The sequence below is a fragment of the Sceloporus occidentalis genome, unplaced genomic scaffold, assembly GCF_023333645.1.
Source record: "Sceloporus occidentalis isolate IW3139 unplaced genomic scaffold, rSceOcc1.0.p SCAF_2, whole genome shotgun sequence".
NCBI lineage: Eukaryota > Metazoa > Chordata > Lepidosauria > Squamata > Phrynosomatidae > Sceloporus > Sceloporus occidentalis.
This window is the reverse complement of record NW_028316982.1, coordinates 95,750,237-95,769,612: the sequence shown is the minus strand read 5'-3', so window position 1 is coordinate 95,769,612 and position 19,376 is coordinate 95,750,237. Positions and strand designations below refer to the sequence as shown.

At 38.1% G+C, this 19,376-nt stretch overlaps 1 protein-coding gene across 5 annotated transcripts in view; it reads left to right on the top strand.

Moving 5' to 3' along the window:
* Positions 1–19,376, top strand: part of LOC149318735 (protocadherin-15-like) — a 952,040-nt gene that overhangs the window by 928,893 nt on the left and 3,771 nt on the right. For 4 of the 5 annotated variants that reach the window (XM_089510367.1, XM_089510366.1, XM_089510368.1 and 1 more), the window contains 4 exons: positions 9,502–9,523; positions 10,639–10,677; positions 13,319–13,392; positions 15,794–15,929. In XM_089510367.1, coding sequence (XP_089366493.1) covers positions 9,502–9,523; positions 10,639–10,677; positions 13,319–13,392; positions 15,794–15,929 — 271 coding nt within the window. The remainder of the gene's footprint in view (positions 1–9,501; positions 9,524–10,638; positions 10,678–13,318; positions 13,393–15,793; positions 15,930–19,376) is intronic. The other variant, XM_089510370.1, reaches the window with a different exon arrangement.

Below are 19,376 nucleotides of genomic sequence, written 5' to 3'. Positions count from 1 at the left end.
CATGTATTTATATTGTCTTCCTCCCACTTTAGAGCTGATAGTTTAGGAAAAGGAATCATTTCCTTTCGGGACAAAAGTTGTGGACTGTTATACCCACTGTCCTTGGAGGCCTAACTAGCACCAACACAGATTTAATTTAGGTGCCAAGTGAAAACTTAAGATGCTCATCAAGGCTGTTAGGCCTCATTGATTTATCTCAAATACTCCTGTATTTTAAAGATTTTAATATTTTAAATCTGTTTTAATTCATTATTATGTCTGATATGTTTTTGGTGTATTTACATTATTTTTATTGTTTTAAAAAGATTTAACTTGTTGCTTTTCATTTTACCTGCAAGTCTTCATGAATTCTTTTTTGATATAGGGCAGTGATAATTTTAAAATAAATAAATAAGTACTAGACAGACAGACAGACAAGAACTGTAACCACAATACAAAAATTGGCTCTCATAGTATCTTTTAATCAAAGACAGTGAGAAAGCTTATCAGAGATTACGTTCATTGTTAAACCTAGTTTGGTCCTAAAAGGTGTTAGGTTCGGTTTACCATGGCGGGATACAAACCGCCGCTTTGCGGCGGTCTGCCGCCGCCGCCGGTTAGTCTGCGGGGGAGCCGGAGCCTCCACACGGCGCGGCTTCCGTGCAAACTGAAAAAGAAGCTCCAAAATGGAGCTTCTTCTTGAGTCGCGTTTGCGACGTAGCGAGGTGCCAGGGGCGCACTCGCTACGTCACAATGCCCGCGACGCGTACGGACGCTCAGCGTCCGATACGTCAAGATGGCGGCGCCCATGTAGAAGGGGCGCCGCCATCTTGTACGTATTGAATACGTACTAGGGTTAGGGGGGTGCGGAAGCACCGCCCCTTCCTAACCCTAGTACGTATCCTATACGTACTAAATGGCGGTATGTATCCCGCCCATGAGTCCTTCTCACCCCCTTCATATTAAAACATATTAAGGACATTTTTCACACTACAGAGTTTTATAGCACTTCAGTACTTTTTAAACTGCAATTGTTCCAGCCAATAAAATCCTGAGATTTGTAGTTTCATGATCTGTTTAGAATTCTCCGCCAAAGAGCTTGGGTGCTTCTGCAGAGTACAGATCCCAGTTTATCTGCCAAAGAGCAATTAAAGTGAGATCAAAGTGCTATAATTATGTAGTGTGGAAAGGCTATAACTTTAAGAAGTGTGGATTATTGAATCCTGCCAAACTAGGCATTTGGAGTAAACTTTAAAATCTTAAGCACAGTATGTGGGGTAATATTATCAGTCATGCACAGACCAGTAATTTCAAATATACTTTAGTTAAAGGTCTAAAAATATGCTGCTTTTCTTTGGTGGCTGACTTTTCTTCAGCAGCACTTGGGACAAGTATGGATAGCTCAATCAAAAATTGCTGAAGGTAGATTCTATTTTGTCTCAGAGCCAAGCTCTGCGAACTTCATCACTTGAGTTCTGCTGACACATTGGAAATGTTCTGTGCCTGATAAAGTCCCCCATTCAAGGTGGAGTTGATTTCAGGTCCAGTGCATGCCATGAGTAGTAATAATAGCCAAATGTGTAGGGAGCACAGTAATCAATCCCATTTTCTCTCCTAGCTATATCAGAAAGTTTAACATTTTAGAGCACTCTGAGTAGAGCACATCTGCAGGAACAGCAAAAATTCCTGAGATAAGAGGTTAATAAATCTGCAAGTTTCAAGTTGCTTTATTTCATTATTTCAAAATGTCGCTGCAACTGAAAACAATGCTGTGGGTCTGGCTAAATTTCCATCTTACAGGCATGCTGTAACATGCTGCTGTACACTGTTGAGTATCTGTTCTTTTAGTAATGGAAACTTTAGGGCAGATTTGCAGAATCATTTTGGTCTGAGGCAGAGAACGCTGGAGAATTATATGAGTTAATGCTATGCTACTTTATTAATGAACTGAGTGATTATTACTGGGGCAGAGTGATTGAGGCTGCAGCATAAAGCACACAGATATAGCACTAATTCACTATGAAGCCTGAATTTTAAAAAATAAAAACCTGAAAAACTTTGTGGCTTCCCATGAAATTAGGCAGGTTATTCTTTTCTGCCACCCCACCATGAATATTAAAAGCTTATAGGTACATCCCAGCATAGGCCAAAGATGCTTGCATCTGCATAGTCTTATCTGTGAATAAATCCCACTGAATTCAGTGTGACTCACTCTGACTAGAGGTGTATAGGATTGCACTGTAAGAGAGATCCTGGATTTAATGTCTCTCAATTACTGCAATTCATCAAAAGGTAAAACTGAAGAGAAAGCAAAAGTTTTCAAAAGTTTTTATGTCTCTTTGGTAGGGTCTGCATGGATCAGCATGCTCCAGAAGCAACCCAGTGTATCCTGGCCTTGGAGCTGCGCCAACCTCCCCCCATTACCTAGGGCCCTCCATTCCAACACCAGGCAGCAGTTTGCATGCATGGGCCACTGTGTTGCCTGTATGCGTGCAGCTGCAATGTTTCACTTCACTCTGAGATCAGAACAAGGCCTGATCATATGGCTGGGTACCTCGTTCTGACCTCAGAGTGAGCAGTACATGGCAGCAGCATGTGCCACCCAGCAGTGGTGGCACTGCATGGTACAGCAGGGCATGTTTTAAACAATCACCTGGAATCACAACTGAGGGCTCTGGAGCTTCCGGGAGGATCCAGAGCAAACAGGGAGTTCTTAATATTACATTTTAAGAGGGGTGTACCCCAGGTTTCACACTGAACAGGCCAGATGTTGGTGGGTCTGTTCGCACCAGCCCTGGGGTTTAGGCCATTCGTCAGCTTGACTCCTTGCCAAGAGGACAGGGGGCACTGTTTTATTTGGCCCATGCAGATCGGGCCTTTGCGTCAATAAAACCATTTACTGTGAATAAAGTTATGTGGATTTGTAATGCAGATACAGAGAGACCAGAACAGATTTGTGATACAAAAAACCCTTAAAGTTTCAAAGTATGAAATTATCCAAAACAAATGGACCATCACCTTTAATCTAATTTATTATTAATCACTACAAGGGAATAAGGAATCTCTAATCATATGTGAGTTTTCATATCCAAATGAGTCAACCAATGTAAACCATCCCTGTTAACAAAGGTTTATTAGTTCCACTCAAAATAATCTACCGGTTGAAATGAACACACTATTCTTGTGCAGAATCCTCTTTTACACTAGCATATTTTTTAAAAAGTCAACAGAAATCATCAATTCGCAAAGAGAAATGAATAGTCATTGTCAAGGCTATGTCCAAACTAGGATAATTTCTCACTAGTTCAGATGGACCTATACCAATCCCAGCTTTCAGTCATATATAATTAAAGCTGATCTAACTGTCTTGCTTTATTAAACACACACACACACACATTTTGAAATAATCTCACTTCCTTTTTTGCCCATCCCCTTTGGGCAGTGCATTGTGGTTGTTTTTGTATTAACACACAACTGCATGTAATAATTTTCTTGCACATCAATAGTGGAGATCCTGTGGGCCTACAGATGGTAGACTCCAACTCCATAAGCTCTGATCAGCATGATCAATATGCAGGACTAATGGATACCTCATAGTTCGGCAACATCTGCGGGACCACCAGGATCCCCATCTGTTCTACAGAGTAATTTCCTTCAAATACATTTTCTTCATATAGCAAACAGCTACAGAATGGCAAGTAATTAACATGCTTGTGTACTTCCTCTGTAACTTTCTCAAATGAGCTCAGATACAAATGCTGATTCCACTAGTGATGTACGTTTTTTTTGCTTATTTAATTCTTATTTAAGAATGAAAAAAAATCAAAATATTTATCCTTGCTTGATGAAATTACAAGTGTTTCTGTATAATTTTCTATAATATTTTTGTATTTTGGGACTTTACAATGAAAACTTCATGAAGGGTTGTTGTTGTTCTTTGCAAAAGCTGTTTTTTGTTTTTTACACACACACACACACACACACACACACACACACACACACACACAGAGCTCAGCCATCTTAGATGTTACATAGAATGGTGTAACAAAAGGTTATGCAACTATATATCACCAACAGTGTGCCAGCCAATGTTTGCAAACTTTTCACATGAAAAAATGTTTCCACATGCAAATAGAATAGTGGCTTACAGTTTTCTCAAGCAGATTTCTCAACATGCCAAGACACCCTTTCTTGTTGAGGCTAGAAAATCTGTGAGCATTCATTACATTCCTAGTCTGTGATTCTGGAAAATGGGCATTTTTCAGAGAGGAGTTGTGGGAGAGGAGTGTCCTTTTTAATATGATACAAAAAGTGTGGTGCAGGAAACTGAATATGAAAAATGAATTTGGTGAAGAGAAAGGGCATGAAATGTGAGTGAATCCTACATCTTTGCAAACAGAAGTAAAACATATTGCAGTAAGGTGTGATATCCTACCATTTCTAATTATTATTATTATTATTATTATTATTATTATTTGTATCCCGCCTCTCCCTGTATTGGATCGAGGCGGGTAACAACCAACATAAGAACAATAAAAATAGAACACAACAAGCCACAAGTAAAAAACATAGCAAACCATATAACATCCAATTCCTTATCTCCCTCCCACCTTAAAATAGTGTTAAAAGCAACAATTCCCAATAAAATACTACCAATAAATACTATTGATGAAGTGTAACATAAAGAGCATTCTTCAGACTTCTGAAACCCTTCAAGAAACAACAGTAATAACTACACCCTATTTAGCAATCTGATATTATTAACTTTGAAGACCAATTCATACATGCAGAAAGAAAGGTGTCAGCCTATCAAAAACAGAACAATGTTGAGGCTGCTCTATGGAGCATGCCATTTTGAAGCAATTTTTAATGAGACGCTAAAGAGCAAAGCTTTGAAAGTTCAAATCAAAGTAATTAGGCCTTCAACCAGCTAGTTACCATTATACTTTATTATCCTTGCAGTTTTAAAAAGTAACTCTTTACTTTTCCCCAAAAGGTATGTTCTATATTTTAAAAATCTGAATGTTGTAAACCATTGGTCTATCATGCAAAACACATTTTCTTCCTGTTTACCTCACTGATGTCTTACCAACCATAACAAAGCATCATGCAGCAACTCAATTAAGCTCTTGATATTTCTCCTCCTCCATATAGTGAGGAGAAAAAGCAACAAAACTGTTACCATTACACCACATAAAAAGTGAAATCATCCCCTCCATTTACAACTGGAATGTAGTTACAGTTTAAATGTTGGGGGAATAAATTATTTTTTAAAATTAATTATTTGTAACTAGTTTCTTTTGGCTCTATCATAGAGGAACAGGAAAAAATAACTATGCCTCTATGATAATGCATTCACATTTCTCAGACGTGTTATTCTGCAGCTAGCAAGAGTAGAATAGATCTGATTAAATAGATAGAAATGATCTTTCCATGGGCTATTGAAAAGCATTCTATTTATAAAATACAGAAATAAACAGTATCTTTCAGGCATTAAAGAGCAAAACCTTTATCTCCAGCACCAAAAGGTAAAGATAGTGTGTTCTAGCTTTAAATTCAGTTTTCTACCTTTGATTTTGATCTGTTTTTCCGTTTTTTAAAAACAGATAACTAAAGTATGTTAAACTGAGGCAAAGAAAAATACACATAAGAATTCGACAAGTCAGATAACTGTTAGCTTAGCAAAACTGGAGATTATTTAAATCTATAACAGCAAAAATGTACAGAGACAGTATGCAACACAATTGTACAAAAAACATTTCATTGCTCCCTGAAATAGTATAACAAACAGTTTGCCATTCGATGTGTGTTTGGAGCATTGTTTATATAAAAATATTTGTTGTAGTATTTTAATGGGATTTTTTCCCCCACAGTTGATACTTAGCCAGTATTGTGAATCTGCAGGACATAGGTCAACTGCTTTCTTTTCAGCCGTTTATACTAACATGTAGTGTCCACATTTTGTGGGGAGGGGGACGATCAATGAATGTTCACACTATTCATCACAGCAATGATGTTTGTGCCTTTTGTTTTGTTTTTAAAAAGTTGTGGAAGGCTGAAATTTTCAAGAATTCAACTCCATGATGACTAACAACAGATACTAGGCAGAAAACTAAATTGGTTGCCAACTCACATTTCTTTTCTGACCACCTTGTATGAGACATATTATTTCTGCCCCTGATACAGTACTACAGCAAACATTTCCTCTGAAAATACTTTTTGAAGTCTGAGATTATTTTGCTTTTGTTATGAACTGCTTTAGTTTATAATATCCCATCTGGTAAACATCAAATAAATGATATGTTTATCTTGCTTGCAACACAAAACCGCAGCTTGGACCAATGCAACACGGAGGCACACCAACAATTTAGCTCCCTAAGCCCAGTGGTATATCTTCCAAAAGGCTATCTGAAGGTGGAACCTTCCAGAAAAAGTATGGGAACCTGCCACCAGAAATAAACATCAGTAGTCCCTATGTGAATATAGGAGTGCTCTGGCAATTGTCACTTTAGATCCCAACCATCCTGCCTTCAGATTATGAGTAGTATCATCTCTTCCCATCCTGTGACTTGAAAAACTAACTACTACATCTATATGCAAGGTGGTAGTAGAAAGAGATCATTTGTTGGAAAGAGCAACAGGTGGGAGGAAGCTAATTTGAATTTAATCATTTTTCCCAACCAGTAATTTTCTTTCTGATCCCTTCTCCACACTCTGTTGGAGTTTCAGACTTGCATTGGTATTATGAATACATGCTTTATACTCCCAAGTGGGCTTGAGTGTGGAAGAAGAAAGCAGTATGCAAGGAAAAGGTTAGGCTCCACTTCTTTTCTCTGCTATTTCTTCCTGGAAGTGGTCTTCTCCCACCTCCCCTTCCCCCACACTTTAATTCTAGTTATGTTTTCAGATCCATTCCCATATCAGAACCCCAATTTGAGATGCAGTTTCCAGGGAAGAGGACAATGAGGAAAGGGAGAGCTCAGCTCCTTCACCTTCTGTCTTCTCTCACTGCCCCTTTGCCTAAGGGAAACAACAACAAGCTGTTTCAAAGCATCAGCAGGGGCTGAAACATGTCTTGCAAGTGGAAAAAGGCAGTGTGATTCAGTACTACTTCAGTAGACTTTGAAAAATCATTGATAATCTTGGTGATAAATCTTCATTTTAGGTGTTCATTACTTTCCACCCAAATGGACTACAGCAATAATTTACCTCTGATAAATCGGCTACACAAGCTGAATGCTAATAGAAAAGCCTTGCAGATGGTAATATTAAAAATTAAATGTGAACCTGAAAACTGTTCTTTATTTTCCCCTTAGGTGTAATTAAATTGTTTCCCTCATCTGCTCTCTCTTCACTAGTTCAGACTTAACATAATTTTAAGCATTTACTCTGTCTCACACAAGTAGGATAAAAAACAGAAACTAAATAAAACATGATCAGCTTAGTCCAGAAAGTTAAGCATTCTTAAATGTGACTGAATCACAAGTCCACAACAAATGACTAAAACTAGCAGTCCTAGTGGACACCATGTCTTACTGATTTGTGGGATATTGTGCTTTGAGTAAACATACAGAGTTGTACCCTGAAGAAGAATACTATACTTTTAAATTCTAAATAAAACAGGCTACTCAGCAACTATAACATGTACTTCCACCTATTCCTCTCTGCATTTTTGTCTCCTACGTACATCGGGTCCCCAGTCCAGCATCCTATGACAGAAAGAAGAATGTGAAGATCAATGGGGAAACTAGTAGGAGAAAGGGGATCCTTACAGTCCAATTCTATAGTTAGGCAATGTGAGTCACATGCAGCTTCTGAGATCCTCCTGGACTTCTTAACTCCTCCAAGTACCTAAAACAATTTCATTTATCCCTTCCCACTATTTCTCTCAATAGGCCTGCATCCTGCTTTACCTGAAAAAAGGTTGAATCTTCCCCCCCCCCCAAAAAAAACTAGCTATGCACCCCAAAAGGAATTCTGCCAACCCAAAATGAAATCTTCATTTAGTCCCTAAATATCTGGTATTACAAGGAGAGAGACAAGGGAAATCATGCAGAACTGTTAGATTTGCTGTGTTCACATTCCCTTGGGAATTCCACCTGCCCCTTTGCTTTGAATATCTAAATTCCATCTCTAAATGCCCCCATTTTGCCACCAAAACCACCCACCCCCATAGTTCTCTTTAAAATCCACCCCTTGTTCATTTTTTTTGTTTTGTTTTTTGGGAAGACTAGAAAAGGAAGGAGCCTGATCTGGCCTGGGTTGTTCTTGGTGCCCAAACATTGATTCCCAGACCTATGGAGCTTACTCCACTTACTTTTACTCAGAAGTAAGTCCCATTACATTAAAAGATTCTTATCCCCAGCTGACTTTTTTATAGGATTTATAGGCTTGCTGACATTTGTCTCACATTTCATTGAAATATGTATTTTAATAGTTTCATTTAAAGATGCCTATATAGTTATAAAAACTGTACTGAGGCTTGTACTGAAGGTTCCATTGATTTCAGTGGTATTTGGCAGCCAGTTTGAACGCTAAGTAGGTTTACCAGATGCTTACTAAGATGCTTTCAAATATCCACAGCATTGAGCTGTTGTATTTGTGTTTTGTTTTGTTTTTTTAGTAATAAGGAATTTGACATAAGAATTGCTTACATGGAAGCTCTTTTAGATGTACAGGGCCTATTGTTGAACAAATATTTAGCAATGGAATGTTATTACATCCTTCGCTGCCCTTTGGAAATATTTATCATAGGTATTCATAATTAACCACATGGTTCTGGGGTTTAGATATCTTTGAATTTTTCCATTTTTTGGAGCAAAGCATAAGGAAAGGGTCGGGTGGATTTGGAAGAAGCAAAGAATGAGCAGAAGCTCCAAAGACAGATAGAAGCTCCAACTATTTTTACAGGATTCCCAGGAGAGCAGAAAGTATTTTGTACTGCACAACATGCATTCATGATGATTATGATCAGGATTATGATACACAGGGCACAATGAAATTTGCTTTCCTCAGTCAATTTAGGATTCACATTTCTATTATTCTGTTCACAGCAGTAAGCCATACAAGTTCACAGTACTCCTTTACTAGATATATTTATGTCCTTCTCATATATTGTTGCCATAACAACTAGCCTCTTTCCCTCTGTATTATTTTTAGTGGATTTCCCTAAGAGCTGTCCATGTTAATGCCTTTAATCCCTTTTGTAAAGAAAATGTGATTGCCTTCCACAGCAGTATGCCAAATTAGGTCCCAAGGACCTTTGGTTTCTGGCTTGGAAACCTGAAGCACAGCTGAACTGCTTGTAAGTATCTAGTATAGACCATGGCATTCCTATTGTTTTGAATTACATATTGTTTCCAAAGTGTCTGGTGGGATGTGAGGTGAGGTGTACAGCATTGTACTGCAAAGTCTTTCCATTTTTCTCCTTTCTTTGAATGAAAATGGGGCTTGCAGAGTAAATATTTCCATCAACAACTTGAACAGATGAATTAATGGATTTTTTTTTTCTTTTTAATTCAGGCGAGGCTATGCACGGCAAGAGGTAAGTCACACCTTCCCTGTATTTACCTTAGTAACAAGTTACAAGTTCATAGCTTGGATAATTTTGTCTGTTGTATAAAGCAGATTTCTATCATTTGCCCCATTAGATGCAAAACATAACCTGTATTATCAGCAAAAAGTATGGATGTGCTGAGTTGGATCAAATTTAGCCCTTTCATGGCTTCCAGCTATATTGTCTGTAGCGTCTTATTGCTCTCTAATCTACATGAAATATTTTCAAGGATACTTCAATAATTATATTGCTTAAAATAATTGTCACATCAATATTTGAAGAAAGGCTGAGCACCAGAAAAAGGATTGCTTAATGCATTCGGAACATGGTGTTTGAAGCAAGCACAGAGGAGATATTATCTCTCATGTGTCTTTTCTCACTTATGCTCACGGTCTGGAGGAAGACTGTGGCAACTCTTGTGTAGTACATTGACTGACAATTATGTTTGATAGATGATCCCATGAAAAATTGAGAGAGTGGGTTCTGGAATCAGGAGCTTGTGCCATGAGATACATTTTTACAACTGGGAACAAATTCTAGAATACTAAATATACATATTTCTACAGCTATGAATGAGAAATGTGTTGCTTTTCCCTCCTGTTATAAATGCAGATGTTTACTTATTTTTTATTCAGCCACCATTCATATGTGTTTTGCAGAGGAAAGCTATAATTTCTACACATGGTCCTTCCCCAAATCTGCTTTCCTCAGTCATATGTGTTTTGTATTCAGGAATCTCGACAGAATGGATATAGAAGAAGAATACTTTATTCAAAACTGGGGCAACCACTACACTAATATATAATAACTGTTATGGCCTTTAGGGGCTTTGGCGGAAACAGCCAACCACAGGGTAGCAAAAGGGGACTTTAACACCATGTATATTCATACTCTGGCTTCGGAGTGTCTTTGCCCTTTTGACTTGAGAAAAGCCACAATTATAAAAGAACTAAATGAGCTCTGCAGAATATTTTAGCCATTAAAGTCCTAAACAGTGTTATGGTGGTTTAAAGGTTACCTTGTAACCCTTCAGCCTCAAAATAAATTACTTGCATTTTCCATTAAATGTCTCATGAACCTATTTTTGTTTCCAATTTTCTTAGCAACAGCAATTGCTGAGGCCTTCTCTTCTCAGACCAGAGGTACAACCTTCTCTCTTTCTTGCTGTTCCAGAAATTTCAGACCACTTGCATGGAATACTGTACATTCTGATAAACATTTTTACTTTAGGGACATATAGTTCTTTATCGCTAATGGAGAAAGGAAGTATATTTTAATCTTTTTTTACAGTCTGTGTATTAAAGATTAAATGACAAGTTAATTGGATGCATGCACTTCATGCTGCTGACATCAGTTGTGTGATTATGAAGCTGACATATTTCCAGTCTTTTTGCTCTCACTAAAATGGTCCCAAGTTCATTTTAGTCCAAAATAGCATAATGAGCTACAGTATAAACATTGCTCAAAGATCATCCTTTCTGCTCTAATAATCATAAGAATGTTCATTAACATCAATAGAACGATTAACAGGATCTTTAATCTCTGCAAAGTTAGTTGATACATAGTGCTTTACCTATGGAAAACAAACCTAGTTCAGAACAGGGATATACAAGTAGAAAGGTTGGCTGGAGGGGACTGGAGGCCAAATGTTTACTTGAGATGTCCAGGCTCATATTATCGTCTTCTAAGGCTACATCTGCATTGCAGAAATAATACAGTTTGTTACCACTTTCACTGCCCTGGCTCAATGCTATGGAATTCTGGGAACTGTAGTTCTGAGAGACATTTAGCCTTCTCTGTCAGAGAGACTAGTGCCAAACCAAACTGCAGTTCCTAGAACTCCTTAGCACTGAGCCATCGCTGTTACAGTGGAATCAAACTGCATTATTTCTGCAGTGTGGATGCAGCCTAAATTAGTAGTGTGTCACTTCAGCTGCTTTTGTCTTACATCTACCATCATTCCTCACCATTGCCTCTGCTGGGTAGGGAACTGTAGGCCAAAAACATCTCAAGGGCTTCAGATGCCTACCTGTATTCTAAGTCCAGAGCACAAGCTTGGAAGCTGTGTCTATTTTCATGCACAAAATATCTTGTGTGAGACAGTAAACATTGTGTACAATGTTCTCCCCAAAAAGCTAAGAAATATCCTGTCTGAAACTTTGAAGAGATGCTGCCATCCACAGTTGACAATACTGGTCTAGACAGGCAAATGTTCTGATAAGGCAGCTTTTTATGCTGCAGTGAGTTGTAGTATGTCATATGTTACGCATTCAGCTTCACACTAAATGGCCATAAATCTTACAGTGTAGAATAAGAATTCCACAGACAGAACCCTACTATCCTCATGTTTTGCTGGGATAGCCCTCACAACATCCATTCTATTGGGGGTGGTCAGAAAAATGTCTTGCTAATCTCTATGGTCAGACACATCTCCCACCAAGGTACATTGGGGCTTATTGGACAATGTCTTTGGTCTTCCTCTGGCAATGGGATATAGCCAAACACTTCTTCCATTCCTTGCTCTCTCCACCACAGTATGGCTGTTCATGGGTTTGATCACCATGAGTTTGGAGAGAGGCTTTTGTCATTCTGGAGGGTGGACAAGAATCCCAGTTTCCCTAGTGTCTCCCTCCAAAAAACCCCATATACACTGGTTTAAGGTAGTTGTATGCTTGCTTATGTCACTAACAAGATACTATTTTTAAGACATAGCTATTTAAAATATAATTGCTTTATTCAGTTTGACAGGGAAGACAATTCTACAAGGAATATCCAGTTCAGTTTCACTGAATGAATAAAGTTGTGCTGGCTATGGGGGAGATACCCATGTATTGGAATCTGGAGGACCTAGAAATGAAGGGAAAGAACTGCAATTTAGTTTTATGTGTACCCATGGCCAGGTTGAAATTGACTTCAATGGACAAATTGATCCTTAGATTAGAAGGTGAACCATGTGCATGACCCAGTGAAATGAATTGTATGGAAGAGTAATATTTGCTACAGTAAAAGCTTGGTGGCTATTTTAAAGAAACTGCTTTGTAAGGTTTTCCTGAAAACTAGTTATGTATGATGTCATTTGTACATTATTAACTTATAAGACTTTTTCCCCAAATACAATATTATTAAAAAGCCATAAAATAAAATAAGCTTATAATAATTATATAATAACTACATGATAATTACTTAGTTTATATTACAAACAGAATTACTCAGTAGCTTTCACTATTCATTGCTGTGAATAAATTGGTCTCTCTCTTTATTTAGGAGTATTTCATTAGCCATAATCTAAAAATATATGGGGTTGGAAAGCAAAACTTTCATTTTTGTGAGAAATATGATACTACATTCAAAATAATCTCATCATGCCGAAAACACTGTGTGTAAAGCATAATAATAATAATAATAATAATAATAATAATAATAATTCAGCTTTAGCATGAATGCACACTGAATGTCAACTGCATGCTTTTGTGAATCTTGAACAGACCTAGACACAGTCCTAAAATACATTTGAAGATCCCATTGACTTTGCCTTACCACAAGAACTATAGAATAAATTTTATTTCTCCCACATCTGAGCATTGGAACTGAAGGCAGGAAACCCTCTGGGAATATTTCCAAAGGGGGGAAAATTGAGGATTAAAAGAGACCTAGCACTTTAAAATCTTTTTCCTCTGCTCATACCCACTTTGACAAAATGTACTCAGGGCTCTTTAACATCAACAATCTTTATTGTGTATTTCTACTGAAATTTTCTTTTTCTCTTTCTCTTTTGAATTATAGGAACTCTCTATGGAATCGGGAATTGATCCTGGTCAAGAGTATTATGGGCAAGATTACTACAGCTATGAACATGGGTATTATTCATTTTGCATTTTCTATACAATTTCACAGATAGCACAACTTTATTGTTATTTTTAGGGGATGGATAGACATCACACCTGGAATCTTACGAGATTTTTAAGCATACCCTAAGACTCAGACTTGATTTCTTCTGAAAGTAATTTCCTAGGTCAGCCATCTTCAAACTGGTATTCTGAAGAAGCCTTTGGTCATAATTTTTGTCATACATTGGCTGGAGATGGTGGGGATTATAATCCATGTTAGGAAGGTACAAGGTTGAAGATACTGTTGTATGCCATACCCAAAGTATTTGCCAATGTCTGTTTATACAAAAAGCCATTGTTTGGATGGCTTTTATTCAGGATATAGACCCCCATGGATATATGGGCACGCCACATGTGAATATATAGTCTGGAATCCTGTTAGTTAGTCCCAACTAGAATAGACCTGTTGACTTAATTTTTGAATGGCAAGCCAACAGATAGATAATACAGTGCGCCCGCGTCATACGCGGACACACCATATGCGGCTTTCAGCATACACTGAAAGCCACTAGGGAGCGTGCAAGGCGTGAGGGGCAGCGGGTCCCATTAAGAATAATGGGACGCGCGTCCATGGCGTGCGTACATCGCCACACTGCTGAACCATGCACGAGCCCCATTATTTTCAATGGGGCTCGAGTATAAGCGGGTATTTTTGTTTACGTGGGGGATCCGGAATGGATCCCCCGTGTAAAAAAGGGTGCACTTTACTATCATGAATGGCTCTACTGTGGCACTAGTAATTGGATTTAGGTTGTCATTGTGACCTTGCATTTTGATTTCATCTCATAAATATCGTAAACATTGGACTGGAGTATCATAATCATCACCAAGATCATGCTTATTTTTACTATCCTCTTTTCCTGAATCTAAGACTCAAGGTGGTTTATCAATTGGAATAAAATACAGTTACAAGATCAACATTTAAATGGAATTAAACTAGCAACAGCATTTAGAAACAATATAAAGCATAAAATAAATGGTGTTCTTTTTAAAAATCTACAGTTGAAATAATAAAAACATCCTGTTAAAAGTCCTTTCTTTAAAAAAAAGGAAAAAGAGTAGTAAATCTGGAAAAGTTCAGAAAAGGAATAGTAAATTACGTTTCCTGGGTAAACACAACTCTCAGCAAAGGCAACATTCATAATTGGTTCAGTGTGATTAATACATATTCTGTTGTGAGGCAGTTATTTTATCAACCAGTTCTATCTATTTTCAGAAGGTTGGCAATTCGAGGCCAAATTGCTGCATGATGGGGTGAGCTCCTGTCACTAGTCCCAGTTTCTGCCAACCTAGCAGTTAGAAAGCATGCAAATGCAAGTAGATAAATAGGTACCACTTCAATGGAAAGGTAACAGCATTCGGTGCAGTCATGCTGGCCACAAGGAGCTTGTGGCATTAGTTTACTACAAATGTTGTTCATATCTATACTCCATAATGTCAACATAATTAACATTATAACCACATTATAGCACCACAAGCTTAGCCATTGACAAGTTAGGCCCTTTCACGCCACACAGTTATAGCAGTTTGATTCTGCTTTAACTTACATGGCTCCATCCAATGGATTCTTGGAATTTGTAATTTCAAGAGGTATCACTGAGTTCTGGCAAAAAAAAAAAAAAATGTAAATATCTCTCCATAAAATGCAACTCACTAAGCTCCATAGGATAAAACCATGGCAGGCAAAGTGGCTAAAAACTAAAAAGACAAGCAAAAAATAGTTTCAAAGTTATTGTTAAAATTCTATTAGAATTATTCCCTAGAATTAAAATTCCCTAGAATTAAAACCATTTAAATTAAATCTTATAAAAAGTTCTGTAGGACTTTATACATCATAACCATTACTCTGAACTGTGCCTCAAAACAGACTGGCAGATTGGTTTGCACATGAAACATGAAGTCTAGTCTTAGGTTGAGAGTAATGACTTGAAGCTAATTAAGTAATGTAACAATGGTTGTTAAATGAAGTGTTCTTGTAAAATATTCACCTTTTTCAATGGTATTTATAGCAAGTTATTTCTATTTGCACCAATGGTTTTTAAATCTCCTACAATAATAACAAATTAAGAAAAGTGTGTGGTAGTATTGAAAACAGGAATGGAAAAAAATACAATAAAAGTATTTCCTTGTACCTTACGTTCACCAAAAATCTTGAAGATCGTTGTAGAGTATAAGAAATTATCTGAAGCTGAGCTATAGGAAGGCAAAGATATGTGATAGCAGACTTTGGATATGTAGAACTTTAAATAGGATTAAGAAGCAAACAAATTAAAGAGTGTTGGATAAGAAAAGTGTTACTGTGTGGTTGCAAATGTGCTGAATCCACATGTATACAAACATAGAGGATGTCTGTACCTGGCTTTTTTCCCAGGTACGAATTGCCTCAATACGGAAGCCGTCGCCGGTTGTTGTCTCCTTCTGGAATGTATGATGAGTATGGCGAAGTGGTTGTCGAGGGTGATGGTGGCTACTACTATAGTCCACAGGGAACTACAGCAGAAGCAGAGGTAGGTTTCCTTCTTCCAGTTCCATCATCTTTAACTGTCTTTTAATTCTATGTGGACACAATTAATAAACAGGTTTCTTCTGTTTTAAGATATGTGAATGGAAGGAAATTAATTGAAGGAAAGCTTTCAAGACTTATGCCCTGCAGATGTCTACAGACTCCCATACTAACACTAATTCTCTGTGGAAGGTTACAAGGGCCATCCTGAACTATGGGGGGTACAGTGTGTGGTGCAACTGAGGGAAGATGGAGTTGTCCAGAATCAGGGAGCCTTCTCCTTTGGTAAAATGATTGTCAACCTCCTTCAACAGCTCTCTTTGCAACCTCATCCCACATTGTTAAAAAAAAGCCCCCTGAACACTTTTCACAGGCTGCAGGCAGCTACAGAACAGTGAAAAGTGTCACTTTCCCTCCATTAAGATATTTCTCTTCCGGGACCCACTACTGGCACACAGTCCTTACCTTGCCACACCATCACTCATATTTAGAAACCATTCATTGCCATGTCTGATGCAGAAACAGAGTGCCTGGCTGCACCCACATGGCCAGGCACTCTGTTTCTATGTCAGATGTGGCACCTGAGGGGCTTCTGAGTATGAGCAACAGTGCAACAAGGTAAGAGTGCAGAGGGCCATGTAAACAGCTAGAGTTTGCTATGGAGTTTCTAGGAAACTCCATGACAAACCAGGGGTTAAACTACTCCACAGTAACAGTTGTTTACCCTGGTACCAGCCTGGATCCTCTGGATCCATGTCTGGTCTGGCAGGATCAGGCCCAATCCTGCCCCCAGGTTTTGGCCTGTGTTGTCTGAACTAGATTATGTGAGGCTGGTCCAACAACAGATTTGCACCTTTCTCTCTCTCTTCCCTCTCTCTATAGTAACTACACGCAATTTTGCATACAACAAGTCCTGAATTGCTAACTTTCTTAATACTTGCTAAGGCTGATATGGATAGGAGCCATGCAAAGTTACTCCAGAGTAAACAAAATGAGAAAATTTAAACTGCACACTGTATATATCAAATCCAAGCTATTTTGTTATCAATATTGCTATTCAATATTTAGATTTCTGTCAAACACAAAGCCAGGAAGTATAACAGATTTTTTTTTAAAAAAAATACAAGGGTCAAATTGTCACTTGACTTACATAAAACAGAATGGTCTCTTGAAATAAAAATCCAAGTATAATATTTAATCATTTGATACTTAAAATACTGTAATGTTTGTTACATAAAATACTGTAATATCATAATATAACAAGCAGCAGCAATAAACTCAAGAAAATATGTTCCATGTTTTCACTCTTCCTATCCCACTTCTCAAGTGAGGAATCTGGGGACAACATGAGATGAATCTTTTCTCTACAACAATAGTCATATATAGATGGCATCACAGTACCAGGATGCATACAATACTTATTCAGTGGTATTCCTCCCTGCTGGTCCTGCATAGACTGGGCTGGATCTTTTGACATAACTGAAGCTCTTCTGATTTGTTACCAAGCATTGTTGTAGCCGAAAACCCACTTCCTTTTCTTTCCATGTCACAGCAAAGTGATAATATAAGCTGGTCACCTAAGTCAGTGGTCAGATGGTTATTTTCCATGCCTCCCGCTGGATGGTTCTTTTAGTGTAGTGAATAGACATGCAATCCGAGGAAATCATACCACCTGTAATATACATTAGAACGGCATTCTGGATGCTACATCTGAAAAAGGTGTGATAAGCCTAAGGATAAGAGTTTTCAAAATAAAGGTTTATTTGACATCTTCCACTCATTTTCAACACAGTAGCATCCTCTAGTGGTTAGTATTACAATCTGAAACCTTGACTGTAGTAAAACAAAATTACAGCTTATCCTGTAAATATATGCCTGCTGTAAATTGTGAAGATGGGCTAATATATTTGTATATAACAAACCCAGGTTATTCTGAGATAGAATTGTCCACTAGACCCACAGCATGCTGTATGGAAACACTAAAGCTGGATTTTCCATCCTACAGAAAAATAATTGCCAATATATTATCTCAACTACTCATCAAGCAGGATAAAATATGCATCTTTGATTAGAGATGTTGCAGTTGCCACTGTGGCTACATGACAGAGTGATGGTGAAAAGTGAAAGATCGAGCAATGAGATGGTGGAAACTACAAGTTGACACAAGACACTCCTTTAAACTGTCTGTTGCTTAGAAACTTACAGAAATGATTTAACACCATCCATGTAGTTATTTTGGTTTAAGATAATCTAACATGTTAACTGTTCATTCTTTCCTGCCCAGTTTTAGTAGGGTTGCACGTTTTCACACCAGTCAAAAGCATAATGAAATTCCATTTTTATAATTCACAGGGGACAAGACAAATTGTTGTTCCAAGCAGAGGTGTAAGTCAGAGACCAGGGCCTCCAGTAGCTATTAGTGCTGTAAGTGAAAGAAAGGCTATAAGAAAAGGCCCCAGCCAGGGAAGAAGGAAACTAAGAGCAGTGATGCAGTTGAGCCGATTAGCAGTTAGTGTTCACAAGCCAGGAACAATGGAGGCAGCCCCATCTCCCTGGAAAAAAGCAAAGATATTCCCAATGATGCTACAGAAAGTGAAAGGCAAAGATGCAGATTATGCCAAGCTGATGGCAGCACGACATGCAGATGGAGAAGACAGCATGGTTATTAAAGGAAGCTATTTCCAGAAAGCTGCAGGAGATGTTTCATCAGCAAAAAAGCTTGATCATGCTCTGAAGCGTAGTGGTGTTTCCAAGAAAATTCGAGAACGTGGTACATCTGAAGAACTGAGTGAATCTGAATCAAAGTCAGGAATTTCAATTAGTGTTACAGCAGAAAGTGATGACGAGAGTGATTATGGGAAGAGGAGAAGAAAGTCATCTTCCTCAAGTGAGGAATCATCGTCATCTTCATCATCATCATCAGCGAGTAGTTCATCTGCATCTCAGTCAGATAAAGATTACTTGAAAGTGACATTGGACCAAGATGAAACCACAGAAAGTACGGTGGATTCTGATGAAGAACGTTCAGATTCATCTGGATCCTCATCCAGTAGTGGCTCAGAGGATGAAACCTCAGATAGTGGGAGCAGTGAGGATACAGAGTCAAAAATATCATCATCCGTGCAAAGCACAGTTAGTAGTGAGGCTATCTCCAAGTCAAGAAAAAAGAATAAATCCAGGTCCAGTATCAAAAAACGACCATCTGCTGCTGGAAGTGAATTAGAAGAGACAATAACAGAAGTGTCAGAAGATGTTGAAGAGCCATCATCGCCTCTAGAAGAAGAGGCAGAAGAGGAATCAGGTGACTATGAAATTTCTTCCTCTACTGAAAAAACAGTTTCCAGCAAACAGAGGGGAAGCATCGAAGGAGATATTGATCCAGATGTTAGTGAAGGAGAGAGAACTACCACCAAGAGCTCAGCAACACCAACAGATTCAGATACTGGCACAA